Here is a 22983-nt window from a genome sequence, read left to right as displayed (position 1 = left end):
TGTGTCAGCTTGATATCTCTATATCCATGACTTGTGAGATCAAATCATCGAGCTGACCTACATGCTAGTCTTATTGTATTAACATTGTCCCTGAATGTTAATACTCGACTAGGAATGATTTAGAGTAGTGTTCCCTATATCATCTCACTGTCGATTCAACCAATCGATTGATATAGGTAAGAACGCTCTACTCAGGGACGTTATTATACTTAGTTTATTTGGCACTAATACAAGTAAGTATAATAACCAAAATCAAATGCCTTTATTAATATACAAGAATATGATACAATGAGTCCATACAATCATCAAATGATTGGCTCTAGCGCTCTAACTAACAGTCGGCTCGGCTGAGAAGAGGTGGTTGTTGACCTCCCTTAACTTTGACCCAGCTCAACATGCCAATTGACCTTCTTTGTATTCGTGATAACTTTTCATTCTCCATATATCACAAGGCAAATCTTTTGCTTGATACTTCCTAATAAAAAAAATAATTCTGATTGTAGTCTCATCTCGTCCTTGTTTTCTTAGTGCCTAAGTTTACCTCAACATGTAATTATGAATGATGAATTTCTTAGCAACTTCACTCTTCACTTCATGTTTACGGCCTTAAGACTAAATAAAGCACAAGTCTTACCCCAAGAGTTCTTGTACAATTCAACATAAGAATGATAGTTGTGGTTGTTGACCTTGTTAGGTTGTAAGGTTGTAAACAAAGTTTCACATTGAAAATATATGAAAAATATCATAGATTTATAAGGAAATGATATCTCTATTAGTATGAGGCATTTTACGTAGAGCTCAAAAATAAAATCATGAGAGCTTAGGTTCAAAACAGACAATATCATGTCATTGTAGAAATATCTAAATTTTTTTTTGTCCTAACAATTGGTATTAGAGCTTGGACTGTTAGAAGGTCTAACCGCCGACTGTACACAAGAGTTCTTGTATTTACGGCCTTAAGACTAAATAAAGCACAAGTCTTACCCCAAGAGTTCTTGTACAATTCAACATAAGAATGGTGGTTGTGGTTGTTGACCTTGTTAAGTTGTAAGGTTGTAAACAAAGTTTCACATTGAAAATATATGAAAAATATCATAGATTTATAAGGAAATGATATCTCTATTAGTATGAGGCATTTTGCGTAGAGCTCAAAAATAAAACCATGAGAGCTTAGGTTCAAAGCAGACAATATCATGTCATTGTAGAAATATCTAAATTTCTTTTGGTCCTAAGAATTGGTATTAGAGCTTGGACTGTTAGAAGGTCTAACCGCTGACTGTACACAAGAGCTATGGTCTAATTAAGCAATGTGAGTAGAATATTGACCTTGAACAAAGGAAGTGGGGGCTCCCGTGCCTAAATCAAGAGGACCATATACTAGGCAGGAAGTCTTAATTGTGGCTAGGCAAGGAAGTCCTAGTAGGTCGAGTGGACCGAGGGGCAGGAAGACCTCGTGGGTTGAGAATTAGACGTGGAAAGCCTACGTGGTCCTTCGTTTGAAGGGGGGGATTATTGGATTGCAAGGTTACAAACAAAGTCCCACATTGAAAAATAATGGGAAAGATCATAGATTTATAAAGGAAAAATATTTCCATTGTTATAAGGCTTTTTGGGTAGAGGCCAAAAATAATACCACGAGGACTTAAACATAAAGTGGACAATATCATATTATTGTGGAGATATCTAATTTTTTTTTTTATCTTTAACACATCTCACTTAATTTTGACCTAGCTCAGCACGCGACCTTCTTTGTAACTGTGATAACTTTTCATTCTCCCCGTATCACATAAAAAATCTTTTGCTTGATATTTCCTAATCAACAAATAATTTTGATCGTAGTCCCATCTCATCCTTATTTTCTTGGTGCCTAAGTTTACCTCAACATTGTGCAAAAGGCGGGTCCCGCCGCCTAGCGGCCCCCTAGGCCTGGCCCCACAGGGATTCTAGGAGGAGGTAAATCAGCGGTGAATGCTGGCCCGGGTAAAGCGTGGTGTCTCCGGAATTTAACACAGCCGGCCCAGATTATTCATCTAGTGCGCGTCCGTGGACCTTCGACCCTACGACTCATTGTGCAAGGATGCCACGCCTTAACCGGTTGATCCAGCCCGCGGGGGCCCTAAGTTTACCTCAACATGCAATTATGAATGATGAATTTCTTATCAACTTCACTCTTCAGTTCATGTTTACTGCCTTTAAGACTAAATAAAGTACAAGTCTTACCCTAAGAGCTCTTGTACAATTCAACATAAGAATGGTGGTTCAGTGTTTTTTAGACATCTTGAAAAAAGAAAAAAGCATCCATGAATGTTAGGTATTGATACAATACTTAAGGGAATAAATTAAAAAATCAGAGTTCGAATCCTAATTAATATGAAGAGTATTGGAGGCCTCCACGTAGGCTAAGGAGGTTAATATTCTTGCTAAGAGGAAGGTCTAAGTCTAAATAGATCAACTCGATCACTCTCAGTCGAGTTACTTGAGACAATAGGTGTTGGCCAGTCCGATTAGTCTACCCGAGACGACTTTATGCTCATTCTCGATTGGTCCCGCCAAGGGGATGATCAACTCTACTTAGTTTCACTGACCTTATGTCCTCCGAGTCTTCGTTTGAAATATCCAGTTGTAGTAAGGATAGACCAACATTAAGAATGTTTGTAACTCTAGAGACTCAACTCCCCTTGACTCAAGGCTCTGCTTGGTCAACTCCACTCTTCAATTCCTCCGATCCACTCGACTCTAGGGGCCCAGTTCTTCTCAATTCAGTGCCCCACTCCGTCCTAGTTATCTCTCATTCCTATGATCAGTCCACTCGACTCCAAGGGCTCAACTCCTATTAACTCAATACTCTGATCAGTTAGCTCCACTCCTCAATTCCTTCGATTAGTTCACTCGACTTCAGGGCCTTAACTCCCCTCGGCTCAGTGCCCCACTCAGTCCTAGTCAGCTCTTATTCCTCTGGTTGGTCCACCCTACCCCATGAGCTTAGTTCCCCTCGACTTAATGCTTCGCTCGGTCATCTCCACTCCTCAATTCCTCTGGATGGTTCACCCAACCCCAGGGGCTCAGCTCCTCCTAACTCAATGCTCCGCTAGGCCTAAAGCTCCCTCAATTCCTCTAGTTGGTTCGCTCGACTAAAGGGGATTCAAAAATGAATAAACATTAAGAATGATTTTTAATGGTCTGCCAGACTCCTGGGGCTCAGCTCCCCTCACCCAATGCTCTACTCAGTCAGAAAAACTTGCCCAACTTCTCTCGTCGGTTCATCCGACTCCAGAGGCTCAGATCCTCCGACATACTGCTCCACTCTACTAGGTCCTACCAATCTGACTTGATCCCTCTTAGTGGGTCGACCCCCTAAGGTTTAATGGGTTCCATGTTTCATGGGCCGGCGCCATAATTAGCACAACACGTTGGTTGTTAGGGCATGTGAGGTAGTATAATTATATTGATATAGGATATGAGCGATGTGACTATTTGATACGATAGAGATATAGCAATGTGATATTTTTCTTATTGTGACATGACATATAATTAATGAAGAGCGAGTGTCACTTTAGCAATATTATAAAAGGAGTCCACTCCCGTCAGCATATGTACACTAGATTATATGCGTACATAACTATTCTACTTCTATATGTTGTTCATCTTCTCCATTTTCTCCTCCACCAGAGATCTTACTTGAACGTTGAAGTGGCTAAGTAGGGGCAAGCCTTGACCTTCCTTTTAACGTTCTATTTTCCTTCCCTCTTTCTATAGTCTTATATGCATTGCTGATTGAAGATCTCCTTCCACCTTCGGCTCCCTCCTCCTTACTCTTCCTTGAAATTTGATGATTTAATCAACAAAGAAGTTAGCTCATCGATGGTTCACCTGTTGGTGGTCTCAGATATGAACACTAATAAGGACAAATATTCTAAATATCGATCTCCAAGTATGTATAAGTTGCTCAATAGCTAAATTAGAAGAAAAAGACCAAAGTCATGTACCTCTAGGATTAATTAGGTAAAATCTGAACATCTGAATTATTAAAAAAACACCGAACTTCAAAAGTGAAATTAGCACTCTCATCCCATAATATCTAATAATCAACTTTAATACTTTGTTTACTAAAAATAAATCATGGAGAAACAAATAGCATAGTTAAGATTAGAGGTGTAAACGAGCCCAATCAAATTGAATTATATGAAAATATTGATATTCAAATTCAAACTTAAAAAGTATATATAGTATTTGAATTTAATTCAAAGTTCGAAAATATAAATAATTTTAGCTCGATTCGAAATGAAATTTAAACACAAATTTAATTCAAATTGTTTAAACTTTGATTCTAACAGGGTGCTGTTGCATTTCATAAATCACTATATATTGGTGCTGATTTTTTAAAATTAACACTTTAGTAGTGCTACATTTTATAAATCAACACTATAGTAATACTAATTCATAAATATAAAATAATGTTGAAAGTTAAATTACAAATTCATCAACAAATGTGATATAATTAAGGATTGAATCGTAAATATAGATAACAACTTGGATGTCCTTTCATTTTACCATAGTCGCTGGGGATAATGTAAATCACCATTATATTGATGTTTATTTTTAAAAATTAATACTACAGTAAAATATATATATATATATATATATATATATATATATATATATATATATATATATATATATATATATATATATATATATGCACTGTAACTCCCAAGGTAATCTAAATCTAAATCAAGAATCATTAATGAACTTTAATGAAGAAAGTTTTTTTCTTAGTATAATCCAAAAATATATATATATATATATATATATATATATATTTTACTTGCACTTCACCTATATATATATATATATATATATATATATATATATATATATATATATATATATATTACTTGGACTTCACCTTAGGAAGTAGACTAATTGATTATTTTTTAGTGATTGATCTGATTCTACATAAGTTTTTCATCAGACATGCTAGGATAAATCAAGAAGGACATACGATGGTCAACGTAAAAGTTCAATATCCTTTAGTTGCACCTCTCATTTGGAAGAAAAATTTCTACAAATACATCATAACTGGAGATTGAACTCTCGATACCTGAATGATAACCTAAACATCTTACAGCGGCACCATAGCCTCAGAAAAACTTATTTAAAAAATAATTATTAATTTAACATTATCTCAATATTTTGTTTCAAATCTAGTATATAATTTTTTTCCCTACAATTATTATATGTTTAATATAATTTTTATTTTTATAATTTTTATTTTTGTTATTATTAAAATGATAACATAATCTTATGTCATGTTAAATAACGTGGATATATAGCATGAGATATTAAAAAATAAATCTGTTCTAAATTCAATTTACTCTCAAATTTGACTACCAAAAAGTCACTTTTAACAGCTAATATTTTTTTTAACATTCATGTAATATATTTGCAGACAGGATATAATATGACATTAATATTATATTATTATTTTAGCAGTCTAAAGGTTCATTTTAAGGTGCGCACTATATTGAAAAAAGGTATATCGTGTTAAATATACAAAACTTTAAATATTTAAAAGTATATTAAAAATAAAGTTTATGCTAGATAGATTAAATAATTAATTCTCTCCACATTTAAAATTAAATTTATATAACCCTTAATTAGCAGGGATTCATTCTCAATAAAACCGAACGAATAATCCTCTTCTATCATAATCAACTATAACTTTTCGATTTCTTATTTTATAAATAATTATGTGACCGACGGAAGACTCTTATATGGCAGATTCTACTTTTGCTACCCTGGACTATGCACCCTTAATTATTTATATTCTCATAAAATATTTTTTTAATAAAAATTATTAAAATAGCAGTCCATCTAGCGACGTAGCTTGGATTTTTAGATAAGAGGGGTAATTTTAAAAATATAAATATTAGTATAGATCAATATTCTTCACTCTTTAAAAATATAAATTTTGAATTCAATGAGTTAAACTTAAATTTAATTTTTTTTAATTTAGCTCCTGATTTTAGTTGAAACAATGATCTGTCGACCGTATCTATGATTCAAAGTCAAAAAATCATTTAGATGAAAAAGGAAGAGAAGAAGGATGTAGTGGAGGGGAAGATTGTTGGTGCAACATCCCTCAGGTCAAGGTTGACCTGGTTGACCAAGCTGAGTCTTTGTTTGAGTTTAGATGTTTGACAATAAGAATTTGATTGAAGAAGAGTCAAGTAGGTCAAGGTTGACCGGATACTTGACTGGGAAGTCCTAACTGGGATGTTAGGTAGAATGAAAGTCCTAGTGAGTGAAGCTAGGCAGATTGAAAGTCCTAGTGAGTGAAGCTAGGCAGATTGAAAACCCTAGTGAGTGAAGCTAGGTGAAAGTCCTGGTGAGTGAAGCCAGGTGAAAGCCCTAGTGAGTGAAGCTAGGCAGATGGAAAACCCTAGTGAGTGAAGCTAGGTGAAAGTCCTGGTGAGTGAAGCCAGGCAAGGGAAAATCCAGATTGATCAAGGATGATCGGACATCTGGTGTTGGGAAGTCCAAGTAGGTCAAAGGATTGACTGGATACTTGGCACGAGAAAATACAAATAGGTCAAAGGGATTGACCAGACATCTGGTGGAAGTCCAAGTAGGTCAAGGGAGTGACCAGACACTTGGCATGAATAGAAAAGTCCAAGTTGGTCAAAGGGATTGACCAGACACTTAGTGGGAAGTCCTAGCAGGTCAAAGGAGTGACCAGATGCTAGGCATGATGTACCAACAGGTCAAGGTTGACCGGATGTTGGTTTGGTAGGCTTGGAACTTGGTTTTGGGCAAAAACCGAGTGTTGGATCGATCAGTGAATCGATCCAGGAGCTGAATCGATCAGTGGATCGATCCAGGCCTTTCCCAGCGAACAGAAAGCCTCTGGATCGATCAGTGGATCGATCCAGATGTCCCAATCGATCAGTGAATCGATTGGGACGCGGCTTCTTCGCACGATAAGCGCTGGATCGATCCATGGATCGATCCAGGCGTTTTTCCCAGAGCACAGAGGCGCTCTGGATCGATCCGTGGATCGATCTAAAGTCTCCCCGATCGATTGGGAACATTCGAATCGATCGGGATCCGACCGTTAGCGTCGATAAAGGCCGCAGGCGCACGATTCCTTCGGCATCTCTTCGCAGATTCACTCCAGATCTCTCGCCAGCTCCTCCACAGCACTCACAAAGCTCAGATCGCCAGTTCTTGAAGGATCTTGGAAGTTCTCCAAGTCAAGAGGCGGATCAAAGCCAAGAAGAGAAGCTAGGGTTAGGGTTTATACTCATTGTAAGCTTGTATGCTTGTATTTCTTGTATCCTTTCCCTCTCTTCTTGTATTGAGTCTTGTAGGGCTTCTCCGCCCTTGGTAGTTACCATAAAGGAGAGTTTTATTAGTGGAGGGTGTGTGTGTTGGTGTGGATCCTTGGATTAGTTACCTCTTGTGAGGTGGATACCAAGTAAACCAACCGTGTTAGCGTTGTGTGATTGTTTCTTTGTATTTCCGCTGCACATCTTTGAAGAAACAAGCAATGACAAGCAACGCCAAGCAACGCCGAACACCGAGCGATCGCGACGAGCTATTCACCCCCCCTCTAGATACTTTTCGGTCCTAACAAGTGGTATCAGAGCGAGGCCGCTCTTCACCGGAATCATCGCCGGAAGGGTCAAGCATAACAAGAAAAGCTAGAGGGTGAAGAAGTTGGAGCAAATTCTTCAAGTTCAAGACTTTATCAAGCTCAACTTCAAGATGCAATTCCAAGATGGACTTGGATTTGACACAAGGGTGGCTCCACTGTACACATCCACAAGCTTCGATTCTTGGAAATCAAGAATTGAAAATTTTCTTATGATGGAGATAGAGCAATGGTTTGCTCTAATGGAAGGCTTCAAGGCTCCAAGAAATTCAAAGGGCAAAGTTCTCAAGAGGAGCAAGTGGAGCCAAGAGCAAGTCCAAAGGTGCGAGGCCAATGACAAAGTGACCAAGCTTTTGGTCAATTTATTGCCAAGCACCATCCTTTGCAAAATTGGAGAATTTGAAGATGCAAAGGAATTATGGAGCAAATTGGCTAAGTTTCATGAAGAGATCCCCTCCACTGTACAAGATCATGAAGAATCCAGAGAGGGTGACTCTTTGGAGCAAGACCAAGAGGAGGACTCCGAGGTTGAGAGATGCTCAACCTTCGAAGAAGAGGAAATCCTAGAAGCTTCATCCTCAAGGGAATGCAACGAAGGGGACAAGGAGGGAGCATACTCCTTGTTTCATATTCAAGATGATGAAGCCTCCACCTCTAGGATTGAGGGGGAGCAATCCTTGGTGACGCCGGATCAAGAAGAAGGAGAAGCTTCTACATCCGGGTCAAGAGACGAAGAGGAGGAAGAAGATTCTACCTCCACAAGTCAAGAAAAATCAAATGGAGGAGAATCAAGGTCCGATCAAGAGGAAGCTTCTACCTCCGGATCCAAAGGAAAAGATGCCACCCCTACAAGCAAAGGTATAAATATTTCAATTAATAATAAAAATCATATTATATGCTTTGAGTGTAGGGAACATGGGCACTACAAGAGCAAGTGCCCTAAATTGGCCAAGAAGAAGGGCCAAGTGGCACAAAAAGGCAAGGTGAAGCCCAAGGAGATCACCCCCAACACAAAGAAGAGCAAGGAGCATATTATATGCTTCTCTTGCAATCAAAAGGGGCATTACCGAAGTCAATGCCCCAAGGGGAAGAAGGTGGTCAAGGCTCAAGGAGGCACTAGTCAAGGGGGAGCCTCCAAGGTAAAGAAGAAGGTATCTCTTATTGAGCCTACCCCTTTACATTATGGTAAAAAGCATGATAGTTCTAACTTATATCATTTTAATGCTATTTACCATGAAAATAGAAAGCATGATAGCGTTAAAGAAAAACATATAGCTTTTCATGCTAAAACTACTACACCTAAGGCTAGGAATGTAGGTAAAAGTCTAGGCAAGAACTCTAAGGATTGTAGCTACAAGCCTAGAAACAAAAATGCTCATGAACTTAATGGAAAACCAAAAACTAAGGACTTAGTGATGGAAAATCAAGTCTTGAGGTCAAGACTTGATAAAATGGAAAAGACCCTAAAAAGGATGGAAAATATCCTATTAGGGCAAAATGAGCATAACCTAGGTTTAGGGGTACAAAAGCCATCCAATGGCCATAGAGGTTTGGGATACAAACCAAAGGCTAAGAAGGATGTGCCCTCTTACCATAGAGTTCCATATAGTTATGGAACAAACCCTAGGTCTAGTGGTCAAGCCAAAAATACTAGGGAAGTCATCCCTAAGAGTATTTTTGCAATAAATGTGACTAAGGCTTCTAAGAAGTCTAAGAAAGTCACAAACAAGGTCACAAGGGAGGCTATCCCTAGAATTGACCTAGAAAATGTGACCAAGGCTTCTAAGAAGCCCAACAAGGTCACTAGGAAGGTATCTAGGGAAGTTATCCGTAGTGAGTACCTAGAGCATCCAAGGAGCACCAATAGGTGTTGGGTTCCTAGGAGCATTTTCTCTACCCCATAAATGGGTTAGAGAGTGTCAACTCCGATTAGAAGGGTAGTTAACCAAACTTTGAGGAAATTGACACTCAAGGAGCATTTTCAAGGTTTTGTTAACCTTTGAAAATGAAATGGAATTATTATTTACTCCTTGAAAGAGTAAAATGTGCCTAATGGTGGAAGAATTGATTTTAATCTTAAATGGCACATATTGGGAAATTCATAAGAACTACCAAGTTGGGATTTTGGTATGTTCTTAGGAAATTTAAGGCAATCCGGGCCTTAATTTAAAAGTGCTACTCTTGTGGAAAAATGAAATATGCCAACATTTGAGGATATGCTTACTTTCAATTGGCATACATTAATCAAGGGAATTAGAAATGCCAATTTAGGCTTTGGCATTTTCTTGAAGCACTTTAGGGCAATCTAGGTTTAAGTTGTAAGTTTAACTAAGATTTTAAGGATACTTAGATAGTTAATCTAGGTATACTTTATTTATGCTAAATCTTGCCATGATTGTTTGCCCATCATATGCCATGACATCATGTCTATTTTTGCATTCATGTTTTATTATGCAAAATCCAAAAATACCATGTCATGACAGTCATACATCATGTAGTTATAGGAATCTTTCTTTTGAAAGTTATTTTATTTTGATGTATGCCATAACATTATCATGCATTAGTTTAATTCCTTATAATTAAGGACAAATGGCATTTAACAACACTTATTAACAAGTGACATCCTAGGTGGATGTCTAATATCTTTAAAATGCCTAGATAGATATGCATGATCCCTAAATTAGGGCAAAATCAAAATCTACATCTCACAAAGACTATAAGGTGACTTGTATGTTCTTTAGTGCACATTAGATACAAGTGAGATGTTAGGAAGATGAACAAAACTCAAGATGTTGATTTAGTGCATTCTTTTGAGTTTTAGGTTCATCAAAACACATAGTTATGTGTTTTTTCCATCATTGGGAAAGCTAATGTACAAGTCATGTGCATTATGCCCAAGGAACATGATGGGATATTGGTTTTGAAAATGTTTTTAAAATGTTTTTGGAAAACCTTGGTGAAGGCTATCTTTTGATAGTAATCACCATTGAATAGTTAGACACAAACTTGAAGAAAACACTAAAGTTTTTGCAAGTTTTCAAGTTTGTGTCAATCTTTGAAAATATGATGTATTTTCATAGAAAGCTATTTTTCCATGATTAAGTATGCCCTAAATAATGTCTACACGAAATTTCATGATTTTTGAATTTTGTAGAATTTTCTAGGGTTTCAGTTGACTGAAATGGAATTTCAGCAACTATCGAGTCTGATCGATCCATGGATCGATTGAGTTCTGAATCGATCCGTGGATCGATCTGCAATTCTCCCCGAGCAGAGTCGCCGGATCGATCACCGATCGATCAGTAGTCCGAATCGATCTGGATCGATTCGAAAGGTTCAATCGATTGAACCCAACTCAATCGATCCAAGTTCTGATTTTACCGGAAGGCCCGATTTCAAAGATCTTTGAACCTCTTTGAGTCTAGGTAACCATTCCAAACCCCTAAAATACATTTGTATACATACAAAGGGTGTTTTCATGTGAAAACTAGGATGGATTGGTTAAGGAAGGCTTCATTGAAGTTTAGGTTGAGGTTTGTTTCAAACTTTGAGTATTTGAACCTCAAGACTTCTAAATTTGGGTTTCCTAAAGGTTTAGGGATTCCAAGTCATTGTTGGTGCAATGACAGAAGTTACCACCATGTCTTTAGGGGGAGGGACTCTTTAAAGACATGAAAAATTATTTTTCATGAACCTTGGAAGGTGGTTAACATTCTTTAAAGAAAATGCTCATGTATGAGCTTTTGAACCTGAAATGGGGAGTGGATATCCTCATTATTTCAAGTGGGAACTCAAGTGGTTAGAAAATGCTCAAGGTTGGGTATTTGTCTACATTGAGGGAGAAGTTAAGGATAAATGAAGGGTATGAGATCTTCATTATCGTGTTGATCACAACGAGTGATGTTGTGAACAACGATGAGCAACTCTTCAGGGGGAGAGTCGTCAACAAATGGATTTGTTGATGTGTACCCAAAATTGGGGCATGGGTTGATGTGTGCCCAAAGATGGGTTGATGTGTGCCAATAGGGGGAGAATGAAAGGACCTGTGAAAGGGTGTAAGTTAGGCTTTCATCACCTAGAGGGAGTGTGCCCTCTTAGGGGGAGAATGAAGAGCTTAATTTATGTGTTCATTACCTAGTGGCATGAAGATTGAGGCTATAGGATTAGCCTAACTTACATGTGGTATTGTAAGTGTTATTGTCAAACATCAAAAAGGGGGAGATTGTTGGTGCAACATCCCTCAGGTCAAGGTTGACCTGGTTGACCAAGCTGAGTCTTGGTTTGAGTTTAGATGTTTGACAATAAGAAATTGATTGAAGAAGAGTCAAGTAGGTCAAGGTTGACCGGATACTTGACTGGGAAGTCCTAACTGGGATGTCAGGTAGAATGGAAGTCCTGGTGAGTGAAGCCAGGCAGAAGAAAAGTCCTAGTGAGTGAAGCTAGGCAGATTGAAAACCCTAGTGAGTGAAGCTAGGTGAAAGTCCTGGTGAGTGAAGCCAGGTGAAAGCCCTAGTGAGTGAAGCCAGGTGAAAGCCCTAGTGAGTGAAGCTAGGTGAAAGTCCTGGTGAGTGAAGCCAGGCAAGGGAAAATCCAGATGGATCAAGGATGATCGGACATCTGGTGTTGGGAAGTCCAAGTAGGTCAAAGGATTGACTGGATACTTGGCACGAGGAAATACAGATAAGTCAAAGGGATTGACCAGACATCTGATGGAAGTCCAAGTAGGTCAAGGGAGTGACCAGATACTTGGCATGAATAGAAAAGTCCAAGTGGGTCAAAGGGATTGACCAGACACTTGGTGGGAAGTCTTAGCAGGTCAAAGGAGTGACCAGATGCTAGGCATGATGTACCAACAGGTCAAGGTTGACCGGATGTTGTTTCGTAGGCTTGGAACTTGGTTTTGGGCAAAAACCAGTGTTGGATCGATCGCTGAATCGATCAGAGCCGAATCGATCGTGGATCGATCCGTGCCTTCCCCGGTCGAAGCCTCCGGATCGATCGGATCGATCAGATGTCCCAATCGATCGTGAATCGATTGGGACGCCGCCGCAGCAGCGCCGGATCGATCCATGGATCGATCCAGCGCTTCTCGCGCGAAGCGCCGCGATCCGCGGATCGATCTAAAGTCTCCCGATCGATTGGGAACATTCGAATCGACGGGATCCGACCGGCGCCGATAAAGGCCACAGCGCACGATTCCTTCGCATCTCTTCGCAGATTCACTCCATCTCTCGCCTCCTCCACAAGACTCACAAAGCTCGATCGCTTCAAGGATCTTGGCAGTTCTCCAAGTCAAGAGGCGGATCAAAGCCAAGAAGAGAAGCTAGGGTTAGGGTTTATACTCATTGTAAGCTTGTAAGCTTGTATTTCTTGTATCCTTTCCCTCTCTTCTTGTATTGAGTCTTGTAGGGCTTCTCCGCCCTTGGTAGTTACCATAAAGGAGAGTTTTATTAGTGGAGGGTGTGTGTGTTGGTGTGGATCCTTGGATTAGTCACCTCTTGTGAGGTGGATACCAAGTAAACCAACCGTGTTAGCGTTGTGTGATTGTTTCTTTGTATTTCCGCTGCACATCTTTGAAGAAACAAGCAACGACAAGCAACGCCAAGCAACGCCGAACACCGAGCGATCGCGACGAGCTATTCCCCCCCCCCCCCCCCCTCTAGCTACTTTTTGGTCCTAACAAAGATGCCCTATTTGAAGTAGGTATATCTCATATTTTCTTAAAATATCTCGACATTCATATTTCACCTAATTTATTATTAGCATAATATTTTAAACATATAATTACTTAATTTAATGACTAACATTTTTTCAACCATTCAAAAATAATAATAAAATTGATAGTAAACTTGACTAACAAATAAAAATATAAATATGAAAAATTGACACCATATTTTTTTAGCACTTAAATCTGTAACGAAAAAGATCAAATAAGAAAATTTTACCATAATCCAAAAGTTATTTGTTATGGATAATTGGTGTAGTGACGATAACGATACTCTAGCAAACAACGACAGCTGCCAATAATATCGTGTAGTGACAATAATGTCAGCTGTAGTTGCAGGGAGAAAAATACAAGGAAAAAATAAAATACGATATTGAAGACAAATAAAAAAATAGGAGAGAAGGGAAAAAGAAACTCAGAGAGAGAAAAAAAAATATTTTCTAATTTTTATTGGATTTTTTTATGTAAAATTTTATAGAAGGTTAAACTTTATAATTAATTTTTTTTATTTTTTTCCAATGTGTAATTTTTTTTCCTCAAATTTCAAGAAATACGGTCCCACCCCAAACCTCCCCTAGCTACGCCCCACCATCCATTTCGCCTTAGAGCATTTTGAAAACCCTAAATCCAATTGGTCGAAGGTTCGAGTGTCACCAGTTGCAATGAGGGATAATATCCCCGTCTGCTGGTCTAAATGCCTCGAACCCCCGTCAACCTCCAACCCAGCATTCACCCTGATTTACCTCCTCCTGCACACCTGTGGGGCCGGGCGCAGGGGGCCGCTGGGGTGGGCGGTTCCCACCTTTTGCTCCAATTTTGAAAATTTTATTTCATATTAAAATAATTTTAATTAAAGTTACTCCATATTAAAGATAAATTATTATAAAAGTGAAAATAATTTTAATCAAAATTATTTATCTTCGATTTAAAATTAATAGGGACTACATGCAAATTTTTGGTTATTAGTGAGTCGTTATTTTGAAAATTTTGAAAGTGCTTTCCATTTTCTTCCGTAAAATTTAATTTAATCATCAATTAATCCAAAACATAAACACTTGCTGTGATTAAACAACTGGTACACGTGTCCATGTCGGGACAAAATTGAGGCGGACCTTGTTGTTGCCTTGGGCACTGGATTAGGGACTTAGGGTTTACAGTGTTTCGTCCGACCAAGCCGCCGGAACGGATCTCTCTCTCTAGCCCTCGTCTCCCTCGGCCCTAATGGCGACGCTCAAGGACGTGGCTGCCCGTCGCCCGATCGCCGCTACCATCCGCCTCATCGTGCCCGCCGGCGGCGCTCGCCCTGCACCGCCCGTCGGCCCTGCTCTGGGGCAGTACCGACTCAACCTGATGGCCTTCTGCAAAGACTTCAACGCGCGCACCCAGAAGTACAGTCCCGACACCCCCATGGCCGTCACCATTACCGCCTACAAGGACAACACCTTCGAGTTCATCGTCAAATCCCCTTCGGTTAGCTGGTTCCTCAAGAAAGCTGCCGGCCTCGAGTTGGGTAGCGAGCGTCCCGGTCACGTGGTCGCGTCCTCCCTCACCCTCCGCCACGTCTACGAGATCGCCAAGATAAAGCAAACAGACGTCTCTTGCAAGCATCTCTCCATCGAGGCCATCTGCAAGTCCATCATAGGCACCGCGCGTTCAATGGGCATCGAGATCGTTAAAGATCTCTGATTCACAGTGCCACAGCCATGGTTCGCCTCTCTTTCTTGTGCGTTTTCGATCAAGGTTCCAGCTGTTGAGAATTCACTGAAAAGTAGTTACCGTATTTACAAAAGTTTACTTTCTTGCTTAATTCAGTTAAATCTCATTCTTCTTACTATTGAACGTGACAATCTGGCTTCAAATTCTCTAGTTCATATGGTTTTTCATGTGCATTTACTTTTACAGTTGCATTTGTGATGGATTAATTTAATTAAATTGCAATCCTCTGCTGGCAAAACAAATGTTTTGGAAAATCCACTAGCTGCCTAATAAGGATAGAGAAATTCAAGTATAAGATTGTGCTTTTCATGTAAATCTTCAGATTCCAATAGAAATGATTATCGAGTTCAAGGATAGAGTCGTTTAAGGACAATGGAGATGAATTTTTTGTGGCGCATGATTTTACCTGTGTAATTTTTCTGCAAAGCTAAGTTTAGAAAAAAAAAGAAAGTATTGATCCATTTAATATGATGCTGAATCTCTTCAATGCACTCTCAATCCTGACAACCTTGCAGCTCAAATAATATAATTCTTAGTGAATTCTTGCAAGGTCTTAAACTGAATCTCTAATGCCGTTGCTACAACATAGACCAGTTTAGTAGTCTCATTCTTTAATTATTTTTATTCTCATTGTGATTTCTCATTGGGGGATATGCAACTCAATTTACTTTTCATCATTTCCTTCATATTGGCAAGTCCAGAAATGATTCTTATTTTCTAATTACTCTTTAGAAATCCCCTCCAAGTTTTCGATATTCCATTTTTGAATTTACTTATCATGATTGCATAAGACTGAATGACATGTTGGATCTCACCGTTTGTAAAATTTATGACAGTAGATTTTCCCTTAGTAAATTTTGATTGCATAAAGTAGATTGAGTCTCCAATTTAGGCAATCTAGATTCCTTCTCATAGGTGTGAGTAAAATATTTCAAGATGTGTGAATCAGGAAGTTCTACCTGTTTCATAGGCAGTATTTGCTGCAATTTAGTAACAACTGTAGCTCTAGGTTTGTGAAAATGAACCTTATTCTATGGTTTTTGTAAAAAAGAAAATCAAATTGTTCCATAGGTTCCTCTGTACATCAGCTTACTCTGATTGATTTTCTCATCGTTGTAGTCTGTTTATCTCCATGGAGAGGAGAAAAGAACAACAATTTTGAACTTGAAAATCAGCAGAGATCAAACTTCTTAATTATTCTTGCATCGAAGTGGTCTTTTCATGAAGTATTGCCATCTTTTCTTTGGACATGAGCAATGGTGCCGAGATTTATTTCAATCTGTCGGAAAATATTGTTTCATCGTTATCTTTTCTTGGTTGTCCCTTCTCATGAGTGACGAACTATTGTAACCTCGTATTTGCTCTGGTTTTTGTGGAATTAAATTCTTTGTAGTGCATCTTCTTTGGGTGTCATTTTCAATTAGTAATAAATAGTTTTATCTTCTTCTTTTTGATTCTTGAGGAATTAAGCATTGACTTTATTGATTTCCTCATCCTTTTCAATCACCAACACTCGCTAACTTCATTGTGACCCTACTGTAGTAGAAAAGTCAATATGCAAAGATCAAGCTTATAAATGGAGGTGGATATTTTTATCATACCACCATGTATTTTATAATAATTATTACTTAGCACAAGTTTATTTACAGTATTGGAATGTGCCTCTTGTGTGAGTAAGTTCAATAAGCTGTCAGATGCCCCAAGCTGTAGTGGGTATCGTTTGGATTCGATGATAAGTTTGTGATTCTTTCGATGGCAAGCCCATCTCCTTAGGCTCCGTTTGTTTTTAAAATATTTTATTTATGACTTTTTTTAAAAAAAATATTTGTTTTAAAACAAAAGAAAAACAAAGAAAATAAGAGACCGAAATTGATCCGATTGCCTTGACCAAGTAAAATTTCAAAAATTCCCTAGGGCTTTACCTGGACTTCTTTAGTTTCACAGTAATCAAAACCTTAAGGGTGCGTTTGGTTGGGGGTTATCATTAATAACCTTGGTAGGTTATCAATAAAAATCTTGTTTGGTTTAGGTAATAAGTGATTCCCGGTAATAAACAATTCTCGCCACGTCAGCAAAGTCGGCATGCAATCCGGAATTGTATTATCTCATAAATCTAAGGTTTTTGACGATGCCTGGGTTATCAATTTGTTTATTCCAAAATTACCCTCTATTCTCAATTTCACCAATTTCCTGCGCGAGGCATACGTGCTCCCGCAGGAGCTCGCCGTCAGCCTTCGAGCACACCCGAAGCTGCGACCGTGGCTCCTGTTGGTGGCGCGGAACGGCACACGACGGCGTGGGCGAAGCAGACCAAAGCCAAATCCACCATTAGTGGTGGACGGTATGGCGAAAATCTCTACTGCCGCCCCTTGGATCTCCCCGCCTCTGCGTGGCCGCCCTTAGGAAAGCCACCTGCTCAACCGCAACAGCCACTGGCCTTTACAGGGTCCGGCATGCGTGCCGTCTTCCTCCACATCGCAGGAGTCCGAAAGGAGTCCGTCGGCACCGGAGTCTTTCTTCCGCGTACCGCCGGAAACAAATTCGAACCGAAGAAAAAGTCAGGTACACCGTCTTCCATCGATTGCCAAAATCCTTCCCATGGATCTGGTATCTTCCACAATCTGTATTCCTTTTTTTGTTTTTTCTCGTATGATTCAATTTGCTGGCCAATAAGCCCTCATACTATTCCTTGTCCTTTGCGTGTAAAGCTTTTGCGATTTTTCCGTTTTTCATTCGTTTTTTTCAACCTTTTCCTATCGTTATTCCTACTCTGCGCAGGCTGTTCCACCGTTTTGGTGCCCGACAGAGTGGTACAGGCGTTAAATCTGAACCTCGATGAATTCGCAGCTCAACCACGATTCCCCGATGGCTTTGTTCTCAGCCATGGTGATTCTTCCGTTGCGTTCCTTTTGTCAATCCGATCTGTTTTCTTGGTTTTTTTGGTCACGGGAGAGAAGAGATAAAAAGTTTTTATTCAATTAAATTAATTCAAAAATTAAAGGATAAATTAGTAAATATAAATCTAAGTGATTGTATAACCTAAGTTGAACCAAACACCTAATAGGTTATGTTTTATTTCTCATAACCTTATTATGTGATTACCTGGTAATCACATAACTAAGATTATACAAGATAACTTAAATCAAACACACCTAAATGCTATGTGGTACATAGAGACCATTGCTAGACTTTGTCTAATTAATTGTAATAATTATTTGTTATCCTTATTTATTTTCTATAAATTATCTCTCTCTATTTTTTTATAGGTTAAATTATCTCTATCTATATATTGCATGTTGTTTATCATAATTTACAATTTCAAATTCAATTTTCCATTTCTCTTTAGTCTCCATATTTTAAAGAAAATTTAGAACTATACAAATATCCAAATAATTTTAATGCTTAATTAATTATATTTTTGTATTTTATAAGTAAACTTATAATGTTTAATTGATTATAATATGTAGAAATTAATTTTTAAAAAAGATAACTAAGTATTGCAATCCAAAATATTTTTAATTAATTCAAAATTTCATATTTTAAATAATTGTAAATTCTTAATGCATTAGTTCTAAATTTAATTTAAATTACTTAAGCTTGATTTATTTAATTAATAATTCAATCTATTTATGCAATAAAATTAAAATTTATTAATCATGAATTCATTTAAAATTTGTTTCAAAATTCAGTTTAAACAGTAAACTAATTACATAATTTTATTTTGATTTTGAAATTAATTAACTTATGTTGGATATTTGTTTCTTTAATTTAATTTTTGTATTTATATATTCTTCATGCGTGCCATCTCTCTCCTTGCTAAGCACATCAACGTTACAAGAAGTCAAACAATTTGCCGGTGCTAATAAAAGTCATTTACATTAAACAAATATTAAAAGAAATAGAAAACTATACTTGGTTGAGATCCGATTATCCCAATTCATCTTGGTCACGAAAGTGAGTTCGGACATTTTATATATCAACTCCCTATATATATATATATAGGGGTTGATAGAGTACAACCCCTTATATATGTGACGTCATCTGTTTTATATATATATATATAAATGTTAACTTGTACATCCTTAGTTGAGCGACAATAAGCGATATTTGACATGGACGACTTAACGTGACTTCTTCTCTCACTTAAATGTAATAATTTTTTTCTCTTTTCTTTTAAATTAAAATAAAATTTTATTTTCAATCTTATTTGATTTCTTACAATAATCACTATAATGTTAATTTTTAAAAACTAGCACCACAACTTAAATACACCAACCCCATTGTGGTGCTGGTTTTTAAAGACAATGTGGCAAAAGACAATTCGCTCACTCCAGCACTTCAGCACTCGTCTCTAGGCCAACACGGAAGAGGTAAATCACGGATGGCTACTAGCTATTAGTGCAAATGGCCAAAACATGATGGAGGGCATGCTCAGACGCACCAAATTTCGACACCAAGACTTCATGTGACAACATCTCATGCCTTAATTACTGCACCGCCCCAAGGGAACACTAGTTTTTAAAGACCAGCAATAGCACTAGGTGGTACTGGTCTTTAAAGATCAACACCAACACTAGGTGGTGGTGTTTTTTAATCTAGTGTTAGTTTTAAAAGACCAGTATCACCTTGGCACTGATTTATATATATAACATTAGTAATGAAATAATTGATCATCACCCATAAGTAAAATATTAGCAACAACTTTTAATAATTCATCACTAATAATTTATTAGGGCATCTTCTCTAGAATTGGCTCCAAGATAAGCACCCCAAGATGCAATTATATATATATATATATATATATAAAAAGATATAAAACAGAATTATCAAAATTAATCGGATCAAATTACCAAATCAAATCATATTAGTATTTAGATTATTCTAATAATTCTATTATAATTATTCTTAGAATAATTCTGTTATTTATTAATTAGTTAATTGACCAAGTACTTTTTGAACATTATATATTGTATTGTCCTTAGGACAAATATCAATGAACAATAGATTTTATTGCTCTCATATTATTTCTTACTTTCTCCCTATTCTTCTTCTTACATGGTGTGTATATATATATATATATATATATATAGAGAGAGAGAGAGAGAGAGAGAGAGAGATGAATCATGAATAAATCGTCGCTAATCTTTACATATTTTAGCAATGAATGTAATTAAATCATTGCTAAAATATGTAAAAAAAAGCCATATCGAGGCAAATTTAGGGTTTTTTTTTCAACTCTGGTGATTCTTCTTCTCCTCGAGTGACTCTTCCTCTCCTTAGACGATTTCTTCTCCTGCTCCGATATTGCTCTTTCTCAAACGATTCTTCATAGTGATTAATCTTTCTCCTATTTCGTCACTCCAATCTGATGCTATCTCTTCTTCCTATTTCGACCGCTCCTCTGAATCTTTTCTCCTCGATATAGAAGCTCTTTATCTAATATTTTTAATCATAATTTTAGGATTATTTTGATATTTAGATGATAATTTTAGAGCTATTTTGATATTTAGATGATGGTTTTAGGGTTATTTTAATGCTTAGATGATACTTTTTTTGATTATTTTGATCCTTAGATGATAATTTTAGGGTTATTTTGATGTTTAGATAATATTTTTTTTATTATTTTAATGTGATTAATTAATTTAAGTTATTTAAGTTGCTTAATTAATTTCATTGAAAGTTATCATAAAACTTATTTATAAGAGTTATTTATTAAATAATATAATTTTTTATATGCTTAATCAAGTTTTATAAATATGAATAAAAGTTGGATAATCAAGTTTTATATGCTTAATCAAGTTTTATAAATATGAATATATAAATAGGTTAAATTCATTTTTAAAGGTCACAAAGAATTATATGATAAGTTTAATTTGAATTTATCAAAAATTTGTTGTCCATGTCAAAGGTGTGATAATTTATTTAAATATGATTTAGATTATATTCGAAGACTTCTTTATAGGTAGGGATTTTACAAATTAATAATGTCTCGAACTTTCATGGAGAAGCTTCTACATCATCTATTAATATAAATATTATCAATGAAGAGGAACATGATTGTGATTTTGAAGATGATTTTCAAGACATGTTTACTAATTTAAGAAATGCAGAAAATATCAACACCAGTGAGTCTCAATTAGATGATATTAATGAAAAGTTATTTTCAATTAGATGATATTAATGAAAACATGAATGCAAATGATATTAGAGGAAGTTATACCTTAATGTTTGAAGAAGCACAAAAAGAATTGAAGCACACTTATACTAATTTTTCTATATTCAGTTTTTTAGTCAAGTTAATACATGTGAAGGTGTTAAATGGTTGAAGCAATAAATCTTTTGATAAGGTACTTTAGTTTTGCAAAAGGTATTTCCTACATTGAATGTAATTTCAAGCTCTCATTATGAAGCAAACAAATATTAAAAGAGTTAGGATTGACATATGAGAAGATACATGTATGTAAGAATGATTGTATATTATTTTGGGATGAGCACGAGAATAAAGATGCATGTCTAGTGTAGAAGACAGATACAAATATGATGGGATGAATATGAAAAAGAATGCTAAAAAAATTCTTCTATATTTTCCTTTGAACCTAGACTTAAGCGGCTGTTAATTGCAAAATATACAACAAAAGATATTGTTGGGACCTTTGACACCAGCTAGAGGAGAGTGAATAGACGATCACCCTCTACGTTCGCTTCCTATACTTGTTAGCACAACAAAAATACTAAATAACAAGTATAAAACGAAAGCTAACCCTAGAAGAGAATAAACAAGAAGAACAAAACCTAATGACACATTTCGTTTAACGTAGTTCGGAGATGATGCTCCTACTCTATAGTTGTTCATAAGATGGGTGATCCCTATCCGTAGATTGATGATTACCTGACAAACTTCGGCTAGCACAATCCTCCTTCTCGGTGGATAAACCTTTCCACAAACTCGATCACACTTGGGTTGCATTTAAGAGCTTGGGAGACTCTAATTAAGACTTAACCATCTCTAATTTCGTCACCAAGACTAGCCACCCCAAGCTCCATTATATAAAGCTTGGAGAAATCAGCAAGCTAATTTTACCATTACCAGTCAACTGGTCCTTGCATCAATCAACTGGTGTTGGCCAACAACACTCCACATAATTGGCGATTCTGCCAACAGATCTTTACCAGTCGGCTGCTATAGTGTACTAGTCAATTGGCTATAGTACTAGTCTACTGGCTACAGTACTAGTATATTGGGGATCTTGTGGCCGGTTAGAAGGGTGTTTGAATTGACATTGCCCCCAATTCAATAACTTCTCCTACAATATTAGTTTGTGCAGTGGAAATACAAACTAATATAAGCAAGAAAGCTAAAGATAATAAGAGAATAAACAAACAAACCGCTAACACGTTTCCTTTAACGTGGTTCGAAGATTGGGGCTCATACTCCACAGCTGTCTGTAAGGTGGACGATCCCTCAATCCTTCGGTCGATTAGCCCCTGGCAAACTCTAGCTATCTCAAGTCTCCTTGTGGGTGGAGAAACGTCATCGTAACACTTACCAAAATCTCTTGGATTACACAAGCACTTGAGAACTAGTTGACTACTAATTAGACTTTAACCAAGTCTAATTTCATCACCTTGGCCAGCCATCCTAAGCTCCATCTTATAGAGCTTGGGAAGAAATAGCAAGGTTGTTTACCGTTACCAGTCGACTAGTCCTTACACCAGTCGATTGGTGCCTAGCCAACGACTCTTTACCAGTCGACTGGTCCTTGCACTATTCAACTGGTCCCAGTCGTTCGGGCATAGAAACTCTCTGTGCTCACCCACAGTCGATTGGTCCTAGTACCAGTCGACTGATACAACCCTAAACTTAGGATTTCCCTTCTTGAGTACATAT

The 22983-nt window shown here is 37.1% G+C and overlaps 2 protein-coding genes across 2 annotated transcripts; both read left to right on the top strand.

Moving 5' to 3' along the window:
* The first annotated feature begins 14481 nt into the window (after positions 1-14481).
* On the top strand, positions 14482-15272 carry LOC121977419 (54S ribosomal protein L19, mitochondrial-like). The gene has a single exon (XM_042530001.1). It carries the CDS (start codon positions 14601-14603, stop codon positions 15063-15065), a length of 465 nt encoding a protein of 154 aa, XP_042385935.1. The 5' UTR covers positions 14482-14600; the 3' UTR covers positions 15066-15272.
* Positions 15273-17223: 1951 nt separating this feature from the next.
* LOC121978129 lies at positions 17224-18058 on the top strand. Its single transcript, XM_042530508.1, has 3 exons — positions 17224-17242; positions 17295-17657; positions 17874-18058. Exons 1-3 carry the CDS (start codon positions 17224-17226, stop codon positions 18056-18058), a joined length of 567 nt encoding a protein of 188 aa, XP_042386442.1.
* The last annotated feature ends 4925 nt before the right edge of the window (positions 18059-22983 follow it).

Source organism: Zingiber officinale, chromosome 4B (assembly GCF_018446385.1).
Source record: "Zingiber officinale cultivar Zhangliang chromosome 4B, Zo_v1.1, whole genome shotgun sequence".
Classification (NCBI taxonomy): Eukaryota; Viridiplantae; Streptophyta; class Magnoliopsida; order Zingiberales; family Zingiberaceae; genus Zingiber; species Zingiber officinale.
Note: the sequence above shows the minus strand (reverse complement) of the source record. Positions and strands in the feature narration are given on the sequence as shown.